Source organism: Gracilinanus agilis, chromosome 1 (genome assembly GCF_016433145.1).
Source record: "Gracilinanus agilis isolate LMUSP501 chromosome 1, AgileGrace, whole genome shotgun sequence".
NCBI lineage: Eukaryota > Metazoa > Chordata > Mammalia > Didelphimorphia > Didelphidae > Gracilinanus > Gracilinanus agilis.
In genome coordinates this window covers 638,947,917-638,960,986 of record NC_058130.1, presented here as the reverse complement: position 1 = coordinate 638,960,986, position 13,070 = coordinate 638,947,917, and the positions used below count along the sequence as shown (strand labels likewise).

Sequence of the window (13,070 nt, the reverse complement as noted above, 5' to 3'; positions counted from 1 at the left end):
GCAAAAAATGAACAAACACAAAAGAGAAATAAAAATATCTACAAAGACTTTTGTAAAAAAAAAAACTTTTTATGAACAAAAACAATATAACTACAGCACCTGGATGCTAATATCATAGTCTTGGATATACTTATTGAGGAAAGAGAAATGCTATTAAAAAGAACAGTGATGGAAAAAGCAGAAAGATTAGACTAAGTTTACATAGATATTCATCCTGGAGCTGAAATAAAGGGTTTTAAGGGAATTATTTAGGAAGAACCCAAAGGACAGGGAGATGCTAAAAGCACAGAAAAACTCAGAATTAATGACTCAAAAAAGTTTGATAAAAGAATATCCACAATCACCAGCCTATATTTTTATTTATTTATTAACATATATTTGAACAATTATATTAACATATATATGAAGATGCCTCTATGTAAAAAAAAAAAAAAGGGAATCACTGATACGGCTCTTTGTTGGGAATAGGCAGGTTTTTATCATGTTTACCATCACATAACTGACTGAAAGGAAGAAATCTTTAACTATGCATCTATAGCTATTGGCCTGCTTATCCACATAAGAAAAACTAAGTGGATGAATGATTTCTTAGAGTATACTACCTTATGGATATTTTTCTTTTCTCTCTCCCCAAAATGGATGCAGAGTATGGGAAGGGGAAGTTATGTTGAATATGATTACATCTATCATAACCCCATTGAAATTTTTATTCAAAGTCCCTTTACCTTTTCTCCCATCCAACTCCCCTTGGCATCTCTGTTCCAAGATCCAGTATACTTTTTCTGTTGGCTCACTGCCTGGTTACCATGACATAGCTATGTTTCAAAAGCTCAAATAAAGGAGTACTTAGAATTACATTTCTGATGGTATATCTATTAAGCATAAATTCTGTTTTTTACATTTTTTTATCATTGTATTCCTATTGTCTAGCATTTGTCTGGCACACAAGGGCACTTAATAGATGCTTGCTGAAATGATTGTTAAATACAAATTTATTAAGTATCTACTGTAAACATGGCAGAAAGTTCTGCCAAAAAAAAGTGGGAGATAGTTGGAAACATATGAAAGTATAGTGAGCTAGAAATAGATTATTATAAAAATACATGGCAAAATCATTCAAATTATATGTGTACAGCTTAAAAATTAGAAAATATTACTAAATCAAAGAACAAAGTTTTAGCTTACACCAAGGAAATCAGAAGCCTGACTTCCCCAGGACACTCTAACTACCATGTAAAACACCAAATAGTGACTGATGAATAATTTACACATGGCAGACATCAGTACAGATTTTTCCAGTTGTAGGCACATCATTTCCACAGGTCATAAAAAAATAAACTCAGATGCAACAAAAATGGTTGCTAAGTGAAAGATGAAAAAATATGAAGAGCCAAAAATGAATTTTAGCATATATGGGAAAAGGGAGAGAGAAAGAGAGAGACAGAGACAGAGAGACAGACAGAGACAGAGAGAAAGAGAAAGAGAGAGAGACAGAGAGACAGAGAGGAGAAAATGAGAGAGAGAGTGCAATGGGCTGGGGGAAACTGGGAGGTCTGGGTTCTAGTCTCAGCTTTTCTATTAAAGAAAAAACCTCAAAACAAAATGTGGAGTGACAGAACCCCAAAAAGAATAGAGGAAAACAATTTTCTATCCAAAGCAACTTAGATGGTTGGGAGGAAAAGTCTGTTGCATGGTGGTGAGACCGGGGAGCAGTCTAGCACAGACTGTGGCCTGGCAAGCCAATAGCAGGCCTCACCCAAACAGGCCAGAAACAGGCTTTGGGGGTAAGTGAATTTGCACTAGAGACTTCTAGAGCTTTTAGCCCACAGAAGGTAAGCATGTTAGACAACTGGTCAGAAGGATATCATAAGGGTCCCTTTGTTGGCACTGGCTATTGGACTCTACTGCATTGCCCATACATAGATCTGAGTCACAGCTCTGGGCAAAGGGGAGCACTAACACACCAAAGGTTGTGGTCATAGGGGAACAGGGTCCCTGATTATAGTTTAAGGGAAGAAAGGAGTGCTTATGATTGATTGCTAAAAGAACAAAGAAGAGGCTACAAGAGTAGTAAATATACCTCAGATCTTCCTCCCTTGGCAGAATTGAAAACCTACCCATACCCCATAATAGTTGTGAAAATAACAGCAGAAAAACCCCAAAGCTTTGACAATTCTCTCTCTGTCTAAGGAACAGAATTCAACTTTAACATAGATTAAAAGTCAAGAAATAGGCTGGGAAAATGAGAAAATAAAAAAAAAAACCCTAACAAAAGATGCTTATAAAGGTGACAGCGAAGGTCAAACACAAACTCAGAAAAGACATTAAAGTCAAAACAGCTCCACTCAAACTCTCAAAGAAAATTGTGAATTGGGGCGAGGCCCAAAATATTTCCTGGAAGAGCTCAAAAAAGATATTAAAAATAAGAGAGGTTGGGGAAAAAATAAGTGATACAAGAAAAATCATGAAAAAAGAGAGTCAAGATTTTCGTAAAGGAGAAAGAAAAAAAATATTGCAGAAGATGACACCTTAAAAATTAGAATAGGCCAAATGGTAAAAGAGGGACAGAATTGGCCGAATGGAAACACACACACACACACACACACACACACACACACACACACACACAAATTCATTGAAAATAATTGCTTAAAGAATTGGCCACATGAAAAAAAAAAGATGAATAAAAACTCACCAAAGAAATAAAATCTTCCAAAACTAGAAATTGGCCAAATGGGAGAGGAGGTACAAAAGCTTACTGAAAAAAAAATCCTTAAGAATTAGAATTGGGCAAGTGAACCTAATGACTCCATGAGACATTAAGAAATAATAAAACAAAATCAAAAGAATGAAAAATTAGGAAGAAAAGTGAAACATCTCCTTGGGAAAAAAAAATCTCCTTGGTGAAAAAGAGGAATATACTGAATCAATAGGAGAAAGGAGAAGTTGAATGGGGTAAATTATCTCAGGTAAAAAGAGCTTTTATAATAGAGAAGAAGATGGGGAGCACCTGAACCTTACTTTCATTGAAATTGGTTCAAAGAGGGAAGAAACTACCCACTTATTTGGACATAGAGATCTAGCTTACAGGGACAGTTAGGCAGCAAAGTGGATAGAGTACCAAGCCTGGAGTTGGAAGGATCTGGGTTCAAATTTGGTGTCAGACCTTACATAAATCACTTAACCTCAACTGACTAGTCCTTACTGCTCTTCTGCCTTGGAACTGATACATATTATTATTGATTCTGAGGCAGGAGGTAAGGATTTTAAAAAAATAAATCTATCTTATTCTACAGGAAAGTAGGGGAAAAGGAAAAAAGAGAAGGCAGAGTACTGATAGAAGGGAAGGCAGCTTAGAGGGGGCAGTATTCAGAAGGAAAACACTTTTGAGGATGGAGAGGGTAAAGGGAAAGAGTAGGATAAACAGGGGGTAAAATGGATGGAGATAAATACATAGTAATCATAACTGTAAGAGCTTTTTCCAAGTTTCTCTGATAAAGTCCACATTTCTTAAATATATAGAGAACTATGTAAAACATATAAGAATAAAAGTCATTCATCAATTGATAAATGGTCAAAGGGTATGAACAGGCAGTTTTCAGGTGAAATAATCAAAGCTATATAGTCCTATGAAAAAATGCTCTATGTCACTATAGATTAGAGAAATGCAAATTAAAACAACTATGAGGGACCATCCCATACCTATCAGATTGGTTAATATGATAGAAAAGGAAAAAGGCAAATGTTGGAGGGTACGTGGGAAAAAATTGAGTCACTAATGCATTGTTGGTGGAATTATAAACTGCTTCAATCATTCTGGAGAACAATGTGGAACTATGCCCAAAGCTGTGCGTATCTTTAATGAAGGAATACCACTATTAAGTTGGTTGCTCAATGAGATTTTTTTTTTAATTTTATTTTTAAGAAAAATTTTTCCCATGGTTACATAGTTCATGTTCTTACTCTCCCCTCCATGTCCCACCCCTCCCCCTAATCCCCCCTGTAGCTGACACACATTCCCATTGGTTTCTTCATGTGTCATTGATTGAGACCCATTTCCATATTATTGATAGTTGCACTAGGGTGGTCATTAAGAGTCTACATCCCAAATCATGTCCGCATCAACCCATGTGTTCAAGCAGTTGTTTTACTTCTGTTTCCACTCTTGCATTTCTTCCTCTGAATGTGTGCAGCATTCTTTCCCATAAATCCCTCAGAATTGTCCTGGATCATTGCATTGCTGCTAGCACAGAAGTCCATTATATTCTTTTTTACCACAGTGTATCAGTCTCTGTGTGCAATGTTCTCCTGGTTCTGCTCCTTTCACTCTGCATCAATTCCTGGAGGTCTTTCTAGTTCATATGGAATTCCTCCAGTTTATTATTACTTTGAGCACAATATATTCCATCACCAGCATATACCACAATTTGTTCAGCCATTCCCCAATTGAAGGGCATACCCTTGTTTTCCAGGTTTTTTGCCACCACAAAGAGCGCAGTTATAAATATTTTTACACAAGTCTTTTTCCCCTATGATCTCTTTGGGGTACAAACCCAGCAATGGTATGGCTAGATCAAAAGGCAGACAGTCTTTTAAAGCCCTTTGGGCATAGTTCCAAATTGCCATCCAGAATGATTGGATCAATTCACAACTCCACCAGCAATGCATTAATGTCCCAATTTTGCCACATCCCCTCCAACATTCATTACTCTCCCCTGCTGTCATTTTAGCCAATCTGCTAGGTATGAGGTGATACCGCAGAGTTGTTTTGATTTGCATTTCTCTAATTATTAGAGATTTAGAACATTTTCTCATGTGCTTACTGATAGTTTTGATTTCTTTATCTGAAAATTGCCTATTTATGTCCCTTGCCCTTTTATCAATTGGGGAATGGCTTGGTTTTTTGTACAACTGACTTAGCTCCTTGTATATTTGAGTAATTAGACCTTTGTTAGAGTTTTCTGTTATAAAGATTTTTCCCCAGTTTGTTGTTTTCCTTCTGACTTTGGTTGCATTGTCTTTGTTTCTACAAAACCTTTTTAATTTAATGTAATCAAAATTATTTTTCATTTTGTAATTTTTTCTAACTCTTGATTGGTTTTAAAATCTTTCCTTTCCCAGAGATCTGACAAGTTTACTATTTTGTGTTTGCCTAATTTACTTATAGTTTCCTTCTTTATATTCAAGTCGTTCACCTATTCTGAATTTATCTTGGTGTAGGATGTGAGATGTTGATCTAGACCTAATCTCTCCCACATTGTTTTCTGATTTTCCCAGCAGTTTTGGTCAAATAGTAGACTTTTGTCCCAAAAGTTGGGCTCTTTGGGCTTATCATAGACTATCTTGCTGATATCACTTACCCCAAGTCTATTTGACTGATCCTCCCTTCTGTCTCTTAGCCAGTACCATATTGTTTTGATGACCACTGCTTTACAGTACAGTTTAATATCTGGTACTGCTAGGCAACCTTCCTTCATTTTTTTTTTCATTATTTCCCTTGATATTCTTGATCTTTTGTTCTTCCAAATGAACTTTGTTATAGTTTTTTCTAATTCAGTAAAAAAGTTTCTTGGTAGTTTGATAGGTATGGCACTAAATAAGTAGTAATTTGGGTAGAATGGTCATTTTTATTGTTAGCTTGTCCTACCCATAAGCAATCAATGTTTTTCCAATTGTTTAGATATAGTTTTAATTGTTTGGAAAGTGTTTTGCAGTTGTATTTGTATAATTCCTGTGTTTGTTTTGGTAGATAGATTCCTGAGTATTTTATATTGTCTAGGGTGATATTAAATGGAATTTCTCTTTCTAACTCTTGCTGCTGCAATGTGTTGGAAATATAGAGAAATGCTGATGATTTACGTGCATTTATATTGATTATTTCCTGTAGCTTTTTAGTTGATTCTCTAGGATTTTTTAAGTAGACCATCATATCATCTGCAAAGAGTGATAGCTTAGTCTCCTCATTGTCTATTTTAATACCTTCAATTTCTTTTTCTTCTCTAATTGCTACTACTAGTGTTTGTAGTACAATGGTAAGTAATAGAGGTGATAATAGGCATCTTTATTTCATGCCTGATCTTATTGGGAAGGGTTCTAATTTATCCCCATTGCATATGATGTTTATTGATGGTTTTAGATATATACTGTTAATGATTTTTAGGAAAGGTCCTTCTATTCCTATACTTTCTAGAGTTTTCAGGAGGAATGGGTGTTGTATTTTGTCAAAGGCTTTTTCAGCATCTATTGAGATAATCATGTGATTTTTGTTTGTTAGCTTGTTGATATGATCAATTATGTGGATGGTTTTCCTAATATTGAATCATCCTTGCATTCCTGGTATAAATTCCACCTGATCATGATAGATAACCCTCATGATCACTTGTTGGAGTCTTTTTGCTAGTATTCTATTTAAGATTTTTGCATCTATGTTCATTAGGGAGATTGGTCTGTAGTTTTCTTTCTCTGTTTTTGGTCAGCCTGGTTTTGGAATCAGTTCCATATTAGCATCATAAAAGGAATTTGGTAGAACTCCTTTACTTATTATGTCAAATAACTTGTATAGTATTGGGATTAGTTGTTCTTTGAATGTATGAGAGAATTCACTTGTGAATTCATCAGGCCCTGGCGATTTTTTCTTAGGAAGTTCTTTGATGGCTTTTTCAATTTCTTTTTCTGATATGGGATTATTTAAGTATTCTATTTCTTCTGCTCTTAATCTAGGCTATTTATATTTTTGTAAATATTCATCCATATCACATAGATTGCTATATTTACTGCCATATGATTAGGCAAAATACTTTTTAATGATTGCCTTAATTTCCTCTCCATTAGAGGTGAGGTCTCTCTCCCTTTTTATCTTGGATACTATTAATTTGGTTTTCTTCTTTCCATTTTTTTTAGATTTACCAGTAATTTGTCTATTTTATCTTTTTTTTGAAGTATAAGCTATTCTCCCTTTTGATCTCGACCATCATCATTTTTAATCATAACAGTCCCAAATCTTTTTCACACAGAGACATAAGGGTCACAGATATACATAAAAATAAACATTATACAGCATAGTAAAATGTCATATAATGTCAACAGAGAAGCAGAATAAGCCAACCATTAAACTGGGCTTTATGATTCCAAATCCTGCATACTTCCCACTACCATAATGTCTTAATTTAAAAAAATCATGATTTATAAAGTCATCTTAATTAATATAGATATTAGCTTCTGTTAGTTGTTAGCCATGACGCCTACTAAATTGATAAAAAACATTCTAAAATTTATTTTTGGGGAAAGTTGAAGGCTGGATCAGTGATTTTATTTTTATAGGGAACATATCAAGAAGTTCTCTTTATCATTGTAGATCAGACACTGGAGAGTAATTTATAAGTAATTTATAATTTGAGATAGCTGCTTGGAGTCTCTGAGGGTTGCCATAACTTCTCCAGAGTTATACAACTAATAGTATCAGAGGTAGAACTTGAACTTCAGACTTCCTGACTCCCAAGTTGGCCTTCCATCTATAAGGTCACGCTGCCTCTTCTAAAATACATACATGAATAGATGTGTGTATGTGTATAAAGTATATAAGACTTAAAAAACAAAAACATCTTGTGAAGATCAAATGCATAAGAAAAGTTAAAAGAAAAGACTTTTTGTAAGAGAGGATTAAAGTAACTCTCTAAAATGATGTCCACACCTCAAATACCACAAAAAGTAAGAGGATATATTTTTTCTCAAGGTATATAAACACATTACTAATATAATTAACATAAAATTCAGGAAAGTGTTACCCAACTCGGCACTTGAGCAACTATATCTCATGTTTTTAAAATATTAAATGTGTGTGTGTGTGTGTGTGTGTGTGTGTGTGTGTGTGGTTGGCAGGGAGCGAGATATAGACAGAGAAGGGTGGGTAAGGGAGGGAAGGAAAGGAAGAGGGGGCAGCGATAGGAACTTAACTTGTGATTTCATTAATACAGGAATTTCAAAGTGAGGAAATTCCCATAACCAATGATGGGCAAACTATGGCCGCGGGCCAGATGCAGCCCCCTGAAATATTCTATCCGGTCACAGGACATTATTCCTAATCTGAGGAATACAATGAGTAGGATACAATACAATGAAACTTCGAAAGAGTTGCCTTAGAAACAGACTGACAGATGAACATTTCCTTTCCTTTGGCCCCCTCTTTAAAAAGTTTGCCCATCACTGTCCTAAATCCAATATGAATTAGAGGTGGATCTTGAACCTAGCTCTCGCTTACTTTAAGGCAGCTCTCAAGCCACACCAAGTCTGAATAATTTGTGGTGCTTTGTCTTCAGCAATTAAACTTAAACATGCCTTGTAAAGGAGTAGTTACTTTTGAGGCTCATCTGAAAACAAGGGCGTTATGTAAGGTCACTATATACTATCTAGAAATATACTATTTAAAAGAGACTCAAAATAGTGAGCACTATTCAAAACACATGCTGCATAAACTTTTTAATCTAATACTTAACTACTTGGATTTCTAGTTAATGGAACCATTCTGAAATGAAAATTTATCAAGATTGATCAAAAGTCTTGGAAATTGGAGGTAATTATACATTGTTCAAATCAGTAGAATTGACAGGGAACCTCAAAATGCTACCTTTGACTCTTGGTTCATCTCGTGGGTCTTTTTGGTCTCCTAAAATTTATAGAAATTACTCAGTTTTTACAAGTTAGCTGAAATAAACATTATAGATTTTGAGATCAACCATAATTTTCTTCAATGATCTCTTTTTAACAGAACTAATGCACATGTTATTGCATATTTTTTGGCAGTTTTAGCTGCTCTTATGTTCAAGAGACCACCTGTAAGTTTTTAAAGTGGACTTGTAAAGCTCCATCTTAATAGAGCTCTCATATTCCCATTTCAACAAAATCCTTTAAACTTGGAAGACAAAAGCAGAGCAAAAAAAGTAAAACTAAGAGAATCATTTATTTCTTACTACAATAAATGAAAATAATACTAAAAAACGCCCTGACAAATCTCTGATTGAATTAACTGATCAATCTTGGTTCCAGAGGACTGAGAATAAAACATATTTCCCTGATTTCAAGTGAGAAGTGGATGACAGCTGGTGCATAATGCCATATAGTCTGTCAGATGTGGTCACTGGGACAGGTTTTTTTTTAAAAATTATTGTTCTTTGCTACAAGAGAAGGTTCTATGTGGAGTAATTATTGGGAAGTAAAAAATGGCATAAAAACAAAAAAAACACTAACAAAAACATGAGGGAGAAGGTTGAGGTGATAATGATACAATATGTGCAGTCCACTTTGTTCAGAGTACTTTATAGGCAATCGTCACCCAATGATGTTGTCAGAGAGTGATTCATGTAAAAGACTGTCCGAAGCACATCATCTAGTTTCAGAGGTTTGGAGGTATCTTGGGTAACTTGTTTCAGAATATTATACGGCACTTCATGATGGTGCAGTGGACATGTTAATGGTGGGGATAATTGTATGAAGATATATAAGATATAAACATAAAGACTTGACCTGGTATATCACTGGTAGAGGGAACTCCTCTTTATGAATATCAAAAGACCTGTTATATAGATAGCAACAGTGTCAATCAATGGGAACTTACACAGTATAGGATAGGACAATGACTAGATCTGTGATTTAAATAGTATATAGAACAGTTAGTTGAGTTAACACACTACCAGTGCGGCTCAGAAACTTCTCTGTGGCTTAGATTCTTAAAAGTATTGCCTAGAGCAGGTGTGGCAAGTAGACATGGGGGATACTAAATCATAAATAAGGATTCCTGAAGGCTGCAATGGTAAGGGAGTTTCTTCTCATGGGGGCTTTATATACTAATTAAATTATAGGTCTAATAAGGTCACGTAGATTACCAGTGCTACTGTATAAAAGTCTCTTAATGCATATTATTTTTTCTTTCTATTAAACAATGATATCTCTCGAGTAGAAGTTGCTTTCTGTAAATCTTATAGTATACATTCAAGCCTAATTATTTAAAAAATTATTTCTGAGAGTATACCTGCTTTCATTTAGGGATAGGGTGAAAAAGTGGCCAGGGCCAGAAATCCTAATTTTCTTCCTCCTTTAGTTTAAGCATAACTTTACGAAAATTTTTTACTGACCTTTTTCTCCTATTGTAGACAGAGATGAGAAGTTAAAACATAAGAAAACTAAAAAAATCCCCAAAACATTCTATGGCTGAATTTCATGTAATCAATTAAAAAATGTGAATCCTTATTTTTAGACTAATGTGGATATCTTTCAGAAAATAGTATGCTGATCAAAATGCAGACACAACTTTAAATATGTGATAATTACAGAGTAACAATGATAGGAAGAGCAAATCTCTAAATTATAATTTGGGCTCCAATTACAAGATTTATAAAATAGAGTTTCATGTTTATAATGGAATTTAGAAGAAACATGAAAACATATGGATTGGAAATGCTAATGATTGTTATTTCTTACTGCTTGTGCATTAAGGACGGGAAAGGAAGAGAAGGGGTATGAAATACTAGAGCATTGATTCCCAAAGTGGGCACCACCACCTCCTCATGGGTGCTGCAGCGATCCAGGGGGGCAGTGATGGCCACAGGTGCATTTGGGGGTGGTGAATAACTGTAAGAGGGCAGTGATAGTATGGAACAGGGGGCGCTAAGTAATATGTTTTCTGGAAAGGGGGAAGTAGGCCAAAAAAGTTTTGGAACCACTGTACTAGAGGATAGAGAAAATGTTTCAATTCTTTTCCTACCTGCTAGCCATATTCCACTCAAGGGCTGGATTTTGAGAATTTCTTTCATTCTCTGTCAACACCCCTCCTTTGCTACTTTCCTTCTCTGGTTTTAGCTGTTCCCACTGAGCTGTACCAATATTGATTGACTGTAAGTCTATTTGGTATTGTCTGTCTTCAACTTCTGATCCAGGATCTCGAAGAATTCCTAAATTCAGTGCTCTCCTGTAAAAAGCAAAGGAAAAACACATGTCAACCAAAACTAAATATGTCACCCTTCCAGTTGTGTTTTTGTATACTAGTATTGCTATAATATTACTTTTTTTTATTAGTGCTCATGTTGAATGAATAATTTTTCTGACATTAGTATCAAAGAGAATTGAGAATTTTTATGATCTAACTAGGCATTTTGTTGGGCTGGAAAATTTTGTATAACTTAACACTAACATATAATGCCTTTCACATATAAGGCTAATATTATTGTTCTATTGTTCTTAATGCTTTGGATGTTTTAACAATATGTTTAGTGAGGATTTTTTTTTTTGCTGATATACAGAAAATAATGAAGAATGTAAAATGGTTAAGGAAAATGTGGTTATAAATGTGAACAAAGGAACTAAGGTAGAGGTTAAAAGGACCAATTGTAGAGCTGTTGCTACAATGGAAGTAATAGGAACTCCATTGTAGCAACAGCTCTACAATTCTCAGGAAGACTTTGAAACACTGATTTACTCGCTCCAGTATCAACCAAGAGATCATAAATTTGGTCTCCAATAGTTATAGACACATGTGGTTCTATGCTATTTGGTGGTTGGAATGTCCCCAACACTGGAGCTAACACAGTAACATCAGTACAAAGCTCACTCATTTCTTGTCTACCCAAACACACATCTGCTTGAAATGCATGGTTTTCCCAGGATTTTACATCTTTATCACATTCTTCTGATTTAACACTAATCTCATTGGTCCCTTTAACCTCTACCTAAGTTCCATTGTTCGCATTTATAATCACATTTTCCTTAACCATTTTACATTCTTCATTATTTTCCCTTATTACACAGTCATTAGAATTTTCAACTAGTTTTACATCACAATTTTCTTTTTCCTCATGTTCATTAACATTAAATTTTCATTTGTTTTAATTACATTATTTACAGATTCATTAACTTTATCCTCATTACATCTAATACCATTAACCTTAAATCCATTTTTCATTGATTCATCTAACACTTGAGAACTCCAGATACACCTTTATAATGAACATGCCCCTTTGTTCTGATCTCCCTTCTGGTCACTAACTACCTGGCTATACTTTGGTCTTTCTCCTGATTTCACCCAATATTGCATTGTATGCAAATCTGGTGCTTAAGCTCCATGGCAACACACTTTTTAGGACCCCCATTTCCATTAACCTGCCCTTGATATTGATTTCTATTGTTGTTATTCCAACCACTAAAAATTTGTCTCCATCAATTATTATATCCATTATTATAAACATTTCCTCTATTCAATTGCCTTGAAAATTGTCCCCTATACTGACATTCTCTCACAAAATGTCCTACACGATTGCATAAATAACACCTTGGAGCTCCAGATCACCTTTCCCTAGAAAGATATTGATTTCTAGGCAGCACTGATCTAAATGCTGTAACTGCATTCACTTCTTTAATTTCACTATCTTTTGCCTAACTGTTTGCATCTTGCAATTATCTCTTTAAGTCCTCAATTATAGAATCTTTATCATCATTAGTTTTATCCTTGTCAGCTACAAACGTATATGTAGCCTTCCTCTTTAGTTCTTCCAAATTCATCAACTCCCAGTCTGAACAATTGTTCTTAAAAATTTTCTTTACCACAGAGCAAGCATTGTTCACAAATAATCTTTTCATGTGTGCAATTGTTTCTTCAGAAAGCACATCTAACCCCAATTGCTTCTCTGCTGCGTATATCAATCTGTCTAGAAAAACTGCAGGTAATTCCCCAATATCCTGCTTAATTTTCTCAAACTTTGACCATGCATCAAGTCTTCTAGAATTCCTTTCTATCACCTCAATTATGGATTCTCTTTCTTGTTTCTATAATTGGCCACTGAATTTAAATCTAGTTCTTCATACTGCTCAGACTGTAGTGTTAAAGGAAGATTATTTCTAGTTTGTTCTATGAACTATTGTCTCTTTTTTTCTTTAATAATTTCTCCATGAGCAAGAAAAAAATCAGCAGAGTCCAGATCTTAGAGTGTCACTGCCCATTTAAACTCTCTGATTACCTTGTTAGGCTTATCGAAAAACCTTGGAGTTCTCCATTTAATTGATTCTAACTCTGTAGCAAAGAATTG

The 13,070-nt window shown here is 34.8% G+C and overlaps 1 protein-coding gene across 3 annotated transcripts in view; it reads right to left on the bottom strand.

Annotated features, from left to right (window-relative positions):
• VPS13B (vacuolar protein sorting 13 homolog B) overlaps positions 1-13,070 on the bottom strand; it is a 1,074,400-nt gene that overhangs the window by 397,840 nt on the left and 663,490 nt on the right. For all 3 annotated transcript variants that reach the window (XM_044668639.1, XM_044668631.1, XM_044668624.1), the window contains exon 30: positions 10,757-10,960. In XM_044668639.1, coding sequence (XP_044524574.1) covers positions 10,757-10,960 — 204 coding nt within the window. The remainder of the gene's footprint in view (positions 1-10,756; positions 10,961-13,070) is intronic.